The 15971-nt window shown below is 36.4% G+C and overlaps 1 protein-coding gene across 5 annotated transcripts in view; it reads left to right on the forward strand.

Moving 5' to 3' along the window:
* Positions 1-15747, forward strand: part of LOC141575110 (guanylate-binding protein 6-like) — a 30977-nt gene extending 15230 nt beyond the window's left edge. For 2 of the 5 annotated variants that reach the window (XM_074353523.1, XM_074353524.1), the window contains exons 6-11: positions 1147-1392; positions 2143-2423; positions 3133-3345; positions 4273-4375; positions 4717-4910; positions 5876-6909. In XM_074353523.1, coding sequence (XP_074209624.1) covers positions 1147-1392; positions 2143-2423; positions 3133-3345; positions 4273-4375; positions 4717-4910; positions 5876-6103 — 1265 coding nt within the window. In that variant the 3' untranslated portion in view covers positions 6104-6909. Of the gene's footprint in view, positions 1-1146; positions 1393-2142; positions 2424-3132; positions 3346-4272; positions 4376-4716; positions 4911-5875; positions 6910-13268 lie in introns of those variants that run through there. The other 3 variants (XM_074353525.1, XM_074353527.1, XM_074353526.1) reach the window with 3 other exon arrangements.
* The last annotated feature ends 224 nt before the right edge of the window (positions 15748-15971 follow it).

Here is a 15971-nt window from a genome sequence, read left to right on the forward strand (position 1 = left end):
GTGAAATTACTCAAAGCAAATTTGTTTTTTGCACATCTTTAAATTTAGCATTCAGATTTAAATGGGTGCTGAAACTTTCTGAAGACTAGACACTGTGTATCCTATTTTGGCTTCTGCTTGTTTCTGTTGAAGAAAACAACTAATCAGCTAGTTGTTAGACATGAAACTGCAGTGAAAAGCATATCTAATGAACAAAATATATATTTCACATACTATTCTTATCAAAGAGGGATATATAATTTTCTAATCCTGTATAATTATATCATCTACAAAATGATTGTATGCTGTAAATAAACCTGAAGAAGTGACTGTCTTTACAATCTATGCCTTTTCAATAATACTATTTATAAGAACATTCATTTTACCTTCCACATCATAGCTTTCTCTTAATTACCACATGTTTACCCATGATTTAATTACAAGGTAATAAATTATTTTCGTTGGTTACATCTACAAGGATGTGTGTCTATTGAAACCTTGAGAAAAATATCAATTCCAATTTATTCATTCTTAATTTCATGCTTCTATTTATGCTTTCTCAAAACACCTATTGAGAAACTGGCTGGCAGGAGAGGAACAGATATAATCCTTTACCTCAAAGAGTTTATAGATTAGTGATGATACCTTAAAATTACATTTCAGGTGCATTTACCCTTCAGAGGCTTTTGCTAAAAAAAAAATAGATAACACTGCATCAATTATTTTTAGCATCAAAACAGTTTTCCTTAAATAATGAGGGTGTCATTCCTAATATTCCAATTTTTGCCCATGATCCCTTGTTTTTAGCTCTTCTTTTTGGTTCCACTGCTCAATTCCTACATGAGGTCGAGTTGAGTAGAAAGTTTCATCTGACCGTTCATCCTTTTAGCTGCTAGTTCAGTAGACACCTAATAGACAACCACTCTACTCTGTGCAGGTCTGGAGAGACCAGCCATAGGTTTCCTTTACTGTATCAGATTTCTCCCTAAATTTCTCAACAGTTATATCATTGGTGTAAGTCTGATGTGCAAAGAATTATTGACTATTTATGCTAAAGGAGTTCTATGTGTAGAAGATGGCAAAGACACACAAATCCCTGCTGGAAGCACCTGTAGCCCCCTTGCCTCAAGACTCTCCACACTTTAATTCCTGTTTTTCTGTCCTCAGGGAAGAATCCTAAAGCCCAAACATCCAATCTACCCAGAGAGTGTATCAGGCAATTCTTTCCAAGACGGAAGTGTTTTGTCTTTGACCGGCCAACAAATGACAAAGAAATTCTAGCCAATATTGGGATGGTATCTGAAGACCAACTAGATCCTAAATTCCAGGAGCAAACAAAAAATTTCTGTTCTTACATTTTCGCTGATGCAAGGACCAAGACCCTCACAGAAGGAATCATGGTCACTGGGAAAAGTGAGTCTCTTTTTCCCATTTCCGTGGGGACTGATACATGCTGAATACTTTATATAATGAGTTTTCTAGTATTTTTGTTTGATTCTACAAAGAATTCTGATTTTACAGATATTTATACTCCATGAAGAAATCTGTATACTTTATAATTATCTCACTTTGGGGGCTTAACAAATCCCTCCCCCAAATTGCAATTTTTGTCACTGATATCTGTGGCTTCCACTTATCTGAAAACATCCTTCACTTAGAATGAAATCACTCTCGGTATAAAAACAGAATACTCCATGTTTTCAAAGGAAGTCCTATACAGTAAGTGTTCTTCACAAGGAGAATTCAAAATATATTTTGAGAATTTAGAGTGGTCCAAAAATAAATATTAGCCCATAAATCACTGAAAATCCATTCAAAGCCTCAGAATTAGGAATAAATTAAGCATGGTACACCTTCCCTCATATGTCTACCTATGAAATCTATATTGTTTTCAATTTTTAAAGTGAGAAACCATATTTTCCAGGTAGTCCCTAGTATGTTAGATAGAAATAGATATTAAGATTTTTAGTTCTGTGGCCTGGAAAACCATAAAAATGAAGAGTCGGTAGGAAAATGAAGGCAATAATAGTAGAAGAATGTAGCGGTGCATGTGTGTGTTTGTGTGTGTGCATGTGTATATGACCCTAGAAGTGTAGTCTCAGAATCCTGGAGCCATTGACTGATAACTTGATATTTAGCCCCTAAATTTCCTTGCTTCTTCAGGGCTGAGGACTCTTGTTGTGACCTATGTGGACACTATCAATAGCGGAGCAGTACCTTGCTTGGAGAACGCAGTGACAACTCTGGCCCAGCTGGAGAACTCAGCTGCCATTCAGAAGGCAGCCAACCACTACAGCAAGCAGATGGCCCAGAGAGTGAGCTTTCCCACAGACACACTGCAGGAGCTGCTGGAGGTGCATGTTGCCTGTGAGAGGGAAGCCACTGCAGTCTTCATGGAGCACTCCTTCAAGGATGACAAGCAGGAGTTCCAGAAGAATCTTGTGGTAATCTGTCTTAGTATTTACCATATGTCCCCTCCCCTTGAAGAATGAAGCCTAGAAGTGCTGTTACTGGTCCTATGGCTCATCTCTTACTCAGGGATAAAGTAGTCCATGTCCTTATGAGGGACAGAGTTTCAAAGGACTACATTTCCTTCTTTTTTTACTGCCAGACCTTAGGCAGTTTATCTGGAACTCTCTTTGACCTTCAATGCAAAATCAGTATAGAGATCCTCTTGAAATAAATACTTCTGTGGATTCCAAGCCTGTCCAGAACACCCAAAAGACATTCTTTACCTGGTTTCTTTTTCTGTGAACACACTCCTATGCTTGGGAGCCAAAATTTCTCTTTTCAGATCCACATCTCAGGCCACTTTCAGCTTCGGTTGCTCCTTTTTGTATGTATCATTGAAGACAGATAGAATCACTGAATGTGGCAGCTTCAAGGAACCACAGAGATTAGGTAATGCAACTCCAACAGCTCAGATGAAATACCCAAAAGGAGGTTAGGGAACTTTCCCATGGTCTTCCAGAGTTTTCAGAGCTGTGAGTAAATCAAATATTATGACTGTGTTTTATTACATGTCCTCCAACACCCCATGTTGGAGGTCTCATGAGGACCACAGTTAGACCAATCCTTCTACCAGATACTTTGGAAATTTACCTCCTCTGTGCCTTGCTTCTGGTGACATCCATCTATCTTTTTACCCTTCAGGAAATCATAAAGAATAAGAAAGAGGATTTCTTGATGCAGAATGAAGAGATATCAATCAAATACTGCCAGAATAAACTTGATCAGATTTCAAAGACACTAATGGAAAGTATCTCAGCAGGAACTTTCTCTGTTCCTGGAGGTCATGAACTCTACAGGAAAGCAAAGGAAATTATTGAAAGGGAGTATCATCAAGTGCCCAGGAAAGGAGTGAAGGTGAGGAATGAGGGAAACATGGGGAACCTACAGAATAGAGTCAAAGGGGTCTCCTGAAAATCTGAGAGCACAGCTCCATGCATGCATAAAGAGAGAGCAGGGGCTATTTGAATAGCTTTGGCTCTTAAGGTCCACTGCATGTTATTTATTCCTGAAGAGAGTAGAAATGTCAACTCCCAACCATGAGTACAGATTTCCTAAAATCCACAAGAGACAGAACAGAAATTATTCATTTTTTTTTTTTACTCAACAACATGATATTTAATGTGTTGAGCACTGACAATTTACAAGTCAGTCTTTGTATCCAAGGATGACTACAAGTGAGGCAGGAAGTCAACTACATAGACAATTACATACAAAGTTATAACACTCAGGAAAGAGCTACTTAGGTAGTAGAAACAATCATAATAATAAAAAACAACAACAATAATAATGCAACAAACATATATTGAACTGTTGTTTCCTATAGCCAAAATGTTAAGCTCTTTCCCTAGACTCTTTAATTTAATCTTTCAAATAGCATTAAGAAGCATCTACTCTCATTATCAACATTTTAAAAATCTGAACTGAGAAGCATAGGTAGGTTAAAATAAGTTGTCTAAAGTTATAATCAGCTAGTGGCAGAAGAGAACAGCAGCAGAACTTGAGGCAATATTTCACATTGGGAAGGCAGGTATGTAAAAGCACCAGAGATTTTGGGTTTTCAGAACTGAACATTGTTCTGACTAGCTGGAATCTAGAGTGTGGAGGAAGAAGTAGCACTGGGCAAGAGACTGGAGGGAGATAGGTCACTCTAAGGAGCTTGGACTTGTAAGGAACCATTATGGAATATTAAACATGAAGTAAAAGTTACATGGACATACTTGTCTTGGCAGTACTTATCTTCTTTTGGAAATCTAAGTTCTGTGCTCCTTCTTGGTTCCTCAGGCAAATGAGGTCCTCCAGAGCTTTCTGCAGTCACAGGTGGCAATAGAGAAATCCATCCTGCAGGCAGATAAAGCCCTCACTGATGGGGAGAAGGCCATAGCAGGTACGGGGTAGGGCTAGGCTCACAGTGAGATGGGTAGATTCTTGCAGTGCCCTCTGACAGGTGTGAAAGCAAGACTTTCCCAATACAAGGAGCTTCCTTCCTTTCTGTGGAACAACCCTGCTGCATCTGGAAACAGCAAAGGGAACTGTGGTTGGATGCCAGACAGACAGAGCCTTTCCCCTCACATTCTGAAGTGTGCTGTTGATGGTGTGGACATGGGGTGTGGGTGGACTTCAGAGATTTCCTACCTCTCTCTTCAATTTGGTTTGTCTCTGAGCTCAGGAGGGTGGAGGTCATTCCTTACCTTATTTTCTTTCCTCTCTAAAACCTCCCTGGGGCAGAGGAGCGGGCCAGGAAGGAGACAGCTGAGAAGGAACAGGAGCTGCTGAAACAGAAACTGCAGGAGCAGCAGCAGCAGGTGGAGGCTCAGAATAGGAGTCTCCAGGAACACATAGTCCAGCTGATGGAGAAATTAGTGAGGGAAAGAGAAAACCTGCTGAGAGAGCAGAACAAGATGTTGGAGCATCAGCTGAAGGTGAATCAGGCTGTGGTAGTAGTAGAGCTTGATAGCCTGCCTTGGTTCCTCAGGAAGGGATGGGTGAGGGTTACAGCAAGATCATGCAGGGATCACCAGTGCATCTACTGCTTATGATTTATTAAAACACTGAAGATTTTGAATCCTTCCAAAACCTTTGAGTTCTGCTCTGTAAGTAGACTTTGGAGAGTTCAGGATGAGTATGGCCCCCACTCCAAGCCCTCAGATAATATAAATAGGGTTTAATAGCCATTTTAGGAATTTTAAAATTACCTCACAGGGCTTGATTGAACAGATATTCCAACTACTGTTTAATATGAGCAACAACTAGTATGCTCTACCAAGATCACTACCTTTTACCAGGAGCCCTGCTCAGCCCAAGGCCCTGAGGTAGATCTGTACTGACATAAAACTACTAGAAATGTCCAGGCTTAAAAACACAGGGAAATGATAGATTTTACACTTGCTGCATTGCCTCCAGTTGTGGACAGATCCCCAAGCTATCATGTGGCTTGGAGGGATTTCTCTCATTGTCCATCTGAACATGATTTATAAGAGATTCCTATAATTTTGTGACCATGTGTTTATAACAGATTTCTATAATATGGGTGACAGTACCATCCTGAGAGGGACTGAGAATTAGTGCAGTCAGACCAAGGCTAACTCTCACTTGCATTTTTTGACTGGAAAATATTACATTTGTCCTCATTTCAGGCTTAGCCTCCTGACCAAACCTTATGGTATATGAATATTATTAAGGCTGTAAACTACACTGTCTCTTAATATTTAGGTCCAAACCAAGAAATATTCCTTGTTACAAGAGTCTTCTTTCATGATTAAGAGAGAACAATTTTAGGAATTAATACAAAGATAGCCTGACAAAGTTTTAAAGTTTGACAAAATGAAATCCTTAAATAAATGGGGGATTTAAAAAGTTTTACTTCCTTCCTCACTTTTTTTTTAAGGTCCAAGAAGATCTGCGTACTGAAGGATTTAGAAAGAAATGTGAGGAGATGAATGCAGAGATAAATCGTTTGAGAAAGAGGATTGTTGATACTAAAAATGATGATAGTACCTTGCTTGCACAAGCCTTGGACAACCTTGGCAAAAGAATCACTTCATTATTGCCTGCCCCAGCTAACATTCTTGGTAATGTTGTGAAAGGAGTGGGCTCACTATTTAAAAAGAAGTAGCTCTCCTTGTAAAGGAATCAGATATATAATATATTATACATGTATATGCTCTGGCCTATTTCTGATGTCCATGCTTTTCACATTCATTCAGCAATGCTTTAAATATAAAAAGTGGCTTCTAGAGAATATTGATGTCTGGCCCACATTAGATAGAATAAATGAATGGACACTTTGATATAGCATATTTACTTTTAGGAAATATATATATGTGTGCAAAATCATATATATGTATATGTACATACATACAAGAGGTTCACTGAGGCTTCGCTTCTAATGGCAAAAGATTGGAAACCACTTAATGCTCATCTATGTAATTTGGTAATATATATTTTGCATGCACATAGACTAGAATACTAGATTGCTAGTAAATAGATAGTGGAGCTCTATTTGTGTAAGTATAGAACAATCTGGAAGATATGTTGTAGAGTGAAAAAATGAGGCACAAAACAGTTAGTATAAAGTGTTCACCATAAAAAAAGGCAATTATTATGGGCACTCATACATATGTATATATAGAACATTTCTGGAAGATTCATTAGAAATTGGTATCATTGGTTCTTCCTGGAGAGAACAGCTTGACATCAGGGATGGAAAGGACACATGATTTTCATTATATACCCTATCTCTTCAATTTTGCAAAGATAGCTTGTGTTATCATTTCTCAAATAACAAAGAAATCAAAGTATAATAGTAATATTTAAAATAGTAAATTGAATGTGAATAAATGGAATTGCTCATTGCTTCTAGAAATCACATAATCTGCTCAATAAGGGGTCTAAGACTAAGATCAAAATACTAGAAAATAAAATTTGCATCCTAATCTTGTTTACACTTTGGCCTTGGTTTTTAATCCCTTATATTTGCCTCAAAAATAAGGTATGAACTTTCCTGTTACCCCTTGAAATCTCAGCAAGAGTAACCTTTACTTCATAGGTTTGAATTACACTTTTAAGGTGTTTAGAAACAAATTGCTAAACATTAAGAATATTCACTGCTGAGAGGAATTATCATCCTTAATTTCAGTGGTGGCATCTCTGCTGCAGGCAAGTACAGAAGGGGTTATTCACCACTGCAGAAATGGATGCCTTGACAGTACTGGGGAATGATAAACCCAGACACACAGAGGCCAGGTGTTGGCATTTAAACATCAGAATCCAAGTACATATAATGAGAGTAATGAGCATTGTGGTTTGTCTTAGCTCAGGCTGCTATAGCAAATTACCATAGACTGTGTGGCTTACAAAACAAACATTTATTTCTCCCACTTATGGAGACTGTAAGTCAAAATCAGTGTGCCAGCATTGTTATTTTCTTGGTAAGGGTCCTCTTCCAGCTTTACAGATGACAAGGTTCTTACTGTGTCCTCACATGGCGAAGAGAGAGAGAGAGAATGAATCTTATGATTCTGTGTTATATGGGCACTAATTAGATTCATGAAGGCCCCACACTCATTATCTAATCCCACCAATCCCCACTTCCAAGCACATTGGGACATTGGGAGTTGGGGTTTCCTCAAATGGACTTTGGAGAACACATTCAAACATTCAGTCTATAATACGGTTGGAGTGACAGCCAGCAGAACTGACCAGAGAAAAGTCTGAAGATGGCAAATAAAACAAGGTGTCTGTAGAGAAAAAAGGAATGGGGAGGAAACAATTAAATGGAATCAAGGATATTTATAGGAGGCTGAGAGGTAGCATAGATAAAAGGTTATAATCACTAGCCTTGATCTGAACCAATTTCAGATGATGGAACTGTCACCTGGAGGGGAGGGCAGGATCCTAAGAGAAAGGACCTTTAAACTCTGGGATGAGGATAAATGATAATGATTTTCACAGTCCCTCTCCTAAGGGAGTTCTGGAAATGTACTTGGATATGTGTGCTGGGAAATGAGAATGCCCAAACATTTCAAGGACTCTCAGAATCAGAATCCAAGCTAACAGTGGTGTTCAGATCCTGAAAAGACATCACAGTTTCCCTGTTAGAGATGCACATGGCATCATGGTAATAAATGCTGTCTTGGCCCAGGTGCAACTAACTTGGTCTAGTATTTGTTTTCAAATAAAAGTAAAGTTCATCTGAAGACAGACACCATTATATGTATTTTTTTTCTGTATATCTTCATAGTGTATGTTTTGGCACAGATGGTACTTAGTAGAAACTTCTGGAAAAAACAAAAAGCTGACACATGTGTGATTGTTTTCAATTGCCAGAATTCCATGAACACTCCAAAGTTCTGAGGTAATAGATTGTTTGGATTTTAAATATTAGATTAAAGTCTCTAAGTTGACTTAAGGGCCAGAGGAGCAGAAGAAAATCTTTCATTACAGTCTCCCCCTCTGTGACCTTATGCACACAATCTCTGTATCTCTGTGAGGATGTTAACTCATCTCCACTGGAGACTTTAAATGATTCCATCTAGCCATGGCTTCAGGTTTTCCGAGGGAGGAATGAATGGCTTTGCCTTTTAAAGAAGAAACCATATAGTAATGAATATGTGACCAATATATTGTGGGGTTTAGTGGAAAAGCAAACTATTCTACAGAAGTATCTGTATATTTGTCCCCACTGAGAGCTTGACTTAAGCAGATGTTCAAATCCCCTGGACTAGACACACCCTGAATTGAAGAGCAAAGAGAAGTCTTGCCTTTTTTAGACTCGACATGTAAGTGATATCACACTGTACTTGTCTTTCTCTGACCTATCTCACAGCATAATGTGCTCAAGGCCCGTTGATGTTGCAAATGGCAGGATATCCTCCTTCCTTGTGACTGAATAATATTCCCTTGTGTATATGTATATGTATATGTATATGTATATGTATATGTGTCACATCTTTTGTATCCATTCTGGTGTTGATGGGCATTTAGGCTGTTTTCATTTCTTGGCTATTGTGGCTAATGCTGCAATAAACATCAGTGCAGATGTTTCTTTGAAATACTGTTTCTATTTCCTTTCAATAAAAAATAATAAAACTGACTTATAATAATCACTTAGAAAAATAAAAAGGCTTTAAAAAGTAGTTAACAGTTTATTCACATATCTATTCTAATCCTCATTAAGGAATGCTTAGTTCTAATTATTTACACTATTTGCTAAATTCTTATGTCCTCCCTGCCATTCTTCTGGATTATGTAAAGAGAGAAAAATAAAGATCTTATCCTCATGCAGCTTACACCATGTATGGACCTTACATAATGTTATTTAGGCAGAAATAAATATTATAATTATATATATGCGTATACGTGTGTGTGTGTGTATGTATGTGTGTGTGTGTGTGTGTGTGTGTGTGTGTGTGTGTGTGTGTGTATCTTATGTGTAGTGACCAAGAATCTAAGTAGCAACCAAATAATCATTTTTTTTAAGTTTGCTTTCAAACTAGTGCATCTTGCCTGGGGATATAGTTTTGTATTATAGAGCCCTAAGGACCAAATATGATAACATTAAAGTAAGGTAAAACCCAGCATGCATGGTGATTGAAACAATGAATAAATAGATTAATGGTTGGATGAATGAATAAGTGTGGCATTTGTTTATCTTTTCAAAGGGTAATAAATATCCCTCCTATTACCAATAGGCAAAAATCTAAAGGCTTTGATGAAGAATTTTGTGTTCTTTGATCTCTATTCCTCTATCACCTGTATAAATTTATTATATTTAAACAAACTAAAGTGGATTCTGTTTCTATGACTCTACTAGGACTGATATGTCAACTCTGGAATGTTCTTCCTTGTCTCCCTTTTTCCATGGAAGTGTGGTTGTGCTACTCAACCGTGTTATTTGGATGGAATCTCTTTTACTTCAGATAATGTGATCTTTTTCTCTGACCACTGTTTTTGTGGACAAGTGGCCCACTGTTTTGTGGACATTGGTCCCAGGCTGCATTGAATATGGTGCCCACTCTTGGCCCAGGAAACAGTCCCTGATCAAACATGAGTAATGAATTCCTCCCCTGATATATTTGGTCTAAGGCCCCAATCTCTCTCTGTCCCTGCTGACTGTCCATTAATATAGATAATGAAGTCAATCAAGTTGTATTTCCCTTCCACTTAAAGTACTTAATTATTTTATTTTGATGAAACATGCACAAGTATTTACTATTTTATCTATTTAAAGTGTACAATATAATGGAATTAAGTAAATTCACATAGATGTTACAATCATCATCACTATCTACCTCCAACCCTTTTCATCATGCTCAACTGAATCTCTGTATCCAATGAAAAAGTCCCCATTTCCCTCTTCCCAAGCTCCTGGTAATCTTGAGTAAACTTTCTGTTTCTATGAATTTAACTACCCTGGATACGTCATAAAAATGACATCATATAGTATTTTCCTTTTTGTGACTGGCTTATTTCAGTTAGCATAATGTCCTCAGGTTTATTTAGGCTGTAACATGTGTTAGAATATCCTTCTTTTTAAGGCTGAATAATATTCCATGGTAAGAAGGTACTACATTCTATTTTATTTTTTTAATTTTTAATTTTCATAGAACTTTACATTTCCACTTAATTTGCAATTATTACATAATACTGACTATGTTCCCTGTGTTGTGCAATACATCTTTGTAGCCCGTCTTATACTCAATATAGTGTTACTCCCACTCCTCCACACCTATATTGCTCACCCCACTTCCGACTGGTAACCACTGGTTTGTTCTCTATATCTGTGAGTCTGCTTCTTTTTTGTTGTTGTTTTGTTATATTCAATAGTTTGTTGTATTTTATACATTCTACATATAAGTGATATCATATAGTATTTGTCTTTCTCTGTCTGACTTATTTCACTTAGATAATGCCATCCAAGTTCATCCATGTTGCTGTTAATGGCAAAATTTCATTTTTTATGGCTGAGTAGTATTCCATTGTGTGTGTGAGTGTATAGTATACAGTAAATATCTATAAATATTATATCTATCTATATGTATGTGCATGTTTGTGTGTATTATATCTTCTTTACAAATTCATCTGTTCATGGACACTTAGGTTGCTTCCATACCTTGGCATTTGTAGATAATGATACTATGAACATTGACATGCATGTATCTTTTCAAATTAGTGGTTTTGTTTTTGTTTTTGGTTTTGGTTTTATATACCCAGGAGTGGAATTGCTGGGTCATATGGTAATTCTGTTTTGAGATTTTTGGAGAAACCTCCATAATATTTTCTACAGTGGCTGCATGAATTTACTTTCCCACCAAGAGGCTACCAAGGGTTTCTTTTCTCCACATCATTGCCAATATTTGTTATTTGTGATCTTTTGATGACAGCCATTCTGACCAGCTAATACACTAAAATTTATTTACCCATTCATATGTTGGTGGATAACTAGATTGTTTCCATTTTTTTTTATTGTTTTGAATAATGCTATTATAAACATTGATGTACAACTATATATTTGAGTTCTTACTTTCAGTTTTTTGAGATATATAACTAGAAGTTGAATTGTTGAATCAAATGGTAATTTTATGTTTAATTTTCTAAGGAATTGTTATACTGTTTTTTACAGCAGCTGTTCAATTTTGCATTCCTACCAATGATATACAAGATTATCAATTTCTCTACATCCTCACCAAAATTTGTATTCTGTTTCTAAAGAAAAGGCAACCATATTAATGTGTGTGAAGTATATCTCATTTCCTTAATGAATAATGGTGATGAGCACCTTTTCAGGTACTTATTGACCATTTATCTCTGTTATTTGGAGAAGGTCTCTTCAAGTCCTTGACTATTTTTGAATTGAGCTCTTTGTTTTTGATTTCATTGTTGCTGAGTTAAATGATTCTTTATATATTCTGAATATTAATTTCTTATCAAATATACGATTTGTAAACATTTTCTCCTATCCTGTGAGTTGCCCTTTATATTTTGATATTGTCCTTTGATATGCACAAAAGTTTTAAGTTTTTGTAAAAACCAATTTATCTATTTTTTCATTTGTTGTCTGCACACACCTTTGGTGTATATCCAAGAAATCATTGCCAAATGCAATAGAATGAAGAGTTTCCCCTACGTTTTCTTCTAAGAGATTTTGTTCAGCTTTTACATTTAGATCTTTGTTCTACTTTGAGTAAATGTTTGAATATGGAAGAAGGTAGGGTATAACTTCATTCTTTTGCATGTGAATATCAAAATTCCCCAGTATCACTTGTTGAAAATATTGTGCTTTCCCCACTGAATGGTCTTGACACTGTTACCAAATCATTTGACCGCATATGAGAATATGTATTTACTCTATTGGTCTATATGTATATTTGGATTACAATAGTTTGTAGTCAGTTTTGAAATCAGGAAGTATGATATCTCCCACTTTGTTCTTCTCTTTCAAGATTTTTTCTTTGCTTATTGGGGATCTCTTGAAATTCCCTATGAATTTTACAATGACTTTTTCTTTTCTGGAAAAATATTCAAAATTTAATAAGAATTACATCAGATCTGTAGATTGTGTTGGGTAGTACTGACATCTTAGTGACATTAAAACTTCCAACCTATGAACACGGATGTATTTCTAATTCTTTATGTCTTATTTAATGTCTTTTGGCAACGTTTATAGTTTTCAGTATACAAGACTTCTTCTAGGCTAAATTTACTTTTAATTATCTTAATCTCTTTGATCCTATTTAAATAGGATTGCTTTCTTAATTTTTTAATTGTCATGTTAGTGTATAGAAATGCAACTGATTTTTAATTGTTGATTTTGTATCCTCCAAATTTGCTGAATTTGTTTATTTTTCTATTATTTTTTGGTGAAAACTTTGATATTTCTATATTTAATACCATGTCGTGTATTAAGAGAGAATTTATTATGTCATTTCCAAATTTAAATCTCTTTCTTTCCCTTGTTTTATTACACTGGCTAGTACTTCTAATAGTATGTTAAATAGAGGAGGTAAAAATGGGCATTACTGTCTTTTTCTTTACCTTAGGGGAGAAGATTTCAGTCTTTCATCATTGAATATGATGTAGCTGTGGATTTTTCATGCATGGTTTTTATCATGTTGAGGAAGTTTTCTTCTATTCCTAATTTTTGAGTTTTTTTTTTGTAAAAGAAAGATTATTAAATTTGTTCAAAGGATTTTTGTGAATCAATTGGATGACCAATTTTTTTCTTTGCTCCCTTAATGTGGTATATTATATTGATTGATTTTTCTATTTGGAATCTACAGGATATAATCAACATTTATAGAATACCAAAGACATCAGAATACACATTCTTCTCAAGCTAACATGAAACATTCACCAAGATAAACCTCATTATGGATCATTAAACACGCCTTAAGAATTGAAAGGAACAGAAATGTTACAATGTATGTCTCAGACTACAGTGAAATTAAACTAGAAATCAACAATGGAAAGATAGCTGGAAAGTCCTAAAATACCTGGATAGTAAACAACAAACTTCTACATTATACATAGGTCAAGTAAGTCTCAAGAGGGATTTTAAAATGTATTCAATGAAATGAAAATAAAAATACAACTCATCAAAATTTGTGAAATGCAGTGAAAGTTGAAGGAGACTTGTACGACACTTTTGTCATGGTATATAATCTTATGGAGACCATAAACTCAATTTTGTGAAGAGGCAAAGAAGACACAAAGCAGCAGTTCCCAGGAATGGAAATGATCCTAAAATTAAATTAAGAAATGATTTCAAAGCAAAGAACAAATCCAGGGTGTTGCCAGATAAGAGAAAAAAAAAAAAAAGATGGAGGGCTCAAATATGAAATGAAGAATGTGACTGAAGAGTCTTTTGTTTTAACCTCAGAATCTTTAAGGTTGGATCCTTGGAGTATGACATAGTAAGAAAAAGACTCTCTGAGGAGATACAGTGTGTATCATAGATGCTGTCAAACAATTGGTTTTCTAGAAAGTTTAAGGGAGTTTTCCTCAGCCTTCTCAGCAAAAACCCAAGGTAGGGATAGGGCTACATTGAAAGTATTTGTGGGTTCAGCATTGTTGAGCCTTGATGAAGCTCACCTCAGAAGGCTTAGACCAAATCAGAGGGTATTTGTGCTAATGAAGAGCTACAGGGGCACCTGTTGATCCAGCCCTGGCATTCCCATGCATGACTATACTTTTATACATTTTTCCTTACCATTTTATTCTCTTCTCTGTTTTTACCCTTTGTTTTTCTTTTTTCTTTCTCATTTCTTTACCTCTTTTTGGACAGTTTTATGTAAGTAATGGACAGAGGACAGGCCTTGGAGTCAGAGAACTTGCATCTGAGACTAAGCTCTAGAACCAAGCTAAGTGACATAGAAGAGATTAGACCTAATCTCTTCACCTGAATAAATGTAAGGATAATATCTAATTTACTGTGTGATCATGAGAATTAGAGATAGTAAGTGTATTCCTTAAAAGGTAGAAAGTGTCCAATAAGAGTGGCTGTTATATTATTTTTATTACTGTTACTACAATTATGTTTATGTGGTTGATTTGAGTTCCTGGAGCAGCTGTTAGTAAACTCTACACTGAGTCTTTTTACTCTTTACATATTCTTTACTATGATTATTTTTATGAGGATGATTTAGATTTTGATAGCTGCTATTGAGCTCTCTTAGTCTCTTTACAGCAGAGTATCCATCCCAAGATGTTATGAGTGCTGGCTGCTGGAAATGCTCACATGATCTCCCTTGAGAAATGCCTGGCAACCTCCTGTGTCTCCACTTCTCTAAAGATTTCTTCTTAGAGGATTCAAGCAACAAATCATCTACAGGAATTGCCATCTTATGCTTTGCTTTTAAGATACTAACATTAGAAAATTATTTTTTTAATTTTTATTTTTAATACTACAAATATATCTTAGGCCTTCCACTAGCAACCAAAGATACATCAAGCCCTCAGCTAAAGAGAATGCTAATCTATACTGGATCAGTTTCCCCTTCTTGGCTCCACTTCTGGCACTATGGTGTGCAAGTCAGAATCACTCCTCAGCAAAACTGATGAAATTTTTTAAAAACCCATTTAAAAATAGTTGGCCTTATAAGCATAAAAAATGGAAGTGTTGCTACAGATATACAGCAAATAAGGACATATTTACTCAAGAATATTTACTAAAACTCCATAAAATGATGAGTCTTTAGTATTTGAAGATCTGTACTGTTACCTCCTCCACTCATTGAGCTGGGAACTCCACCCAGACTTGTACAACCAAGAACACAAATTTCTGACTCCCCCCAGGTCCTGGTTGCAGGGTTGTCTTCCTGGGAAGGACAGGATATTAGCATTTCTCATACTGTCCCATGATGCTTGTTGCTGAGGCAAAGTTCTGGACAAGTGCAGCCAACAGGTGGGGACTCCATCCTTACACCAAGTTTCCTCTCATGAGACAAAGGTTGTACCTTGGGCATGGTAGGACACTGAGGTCCCAATTGCTCTTGACTCAGCTCATAGGACAGGGGATTGTGCCAAGGGAGACAAGCCAAAGACACCTCGGGCTCTTGCTCATATATCCACTGAGCACTTAGTTCTTCAAACTGGACTGTCTCTTAGAATTGACCTATTGGTCCTTACTCCAGCACCAGAGTTGTGGCTTAGACATTTTTCCTGGGAGGAAAGGTAGTCCATAGAACAGAGAGCTCAAATTATCTCCCCAAAGGAGCCAACTTTATTTCCAACAGCATATGAAGTTCAAATCTAAGGGTGCTTTCAGAAACAGTAGAAGTGTTGGTGAGAGGCAATGGAGAGGAGACTGATAAATTCATTGAAGATGCAGGCTAAATGATAAGCCAATTAGTTGCTGGAGAAAAATGAGAAAACAACTGCAAGAATTAGAGTCTGAATAAATTTCAAACATTGGCCATCAGGAACTGTCCCTTCATACCAGCCTGAATATGATTGGATTAGGGTGTAAATAATTTATTCTCCAG

The sequence above is a fragment of the Camelus bactrianus genome, chromosome 26 (assembly GCF_048773025.1).
Source record: "Camelus bactrianus isolate YW-2024 breed Bactrian camel chromosome 26, ASM4877302v1, whole genome shotgun sequence".
Lineage (NCBI taxonomy): Eukaryota > Metazoa > Chordata > Mammalia > Artiodactyla > Camelidae > Camelus > Camelus bactrianus.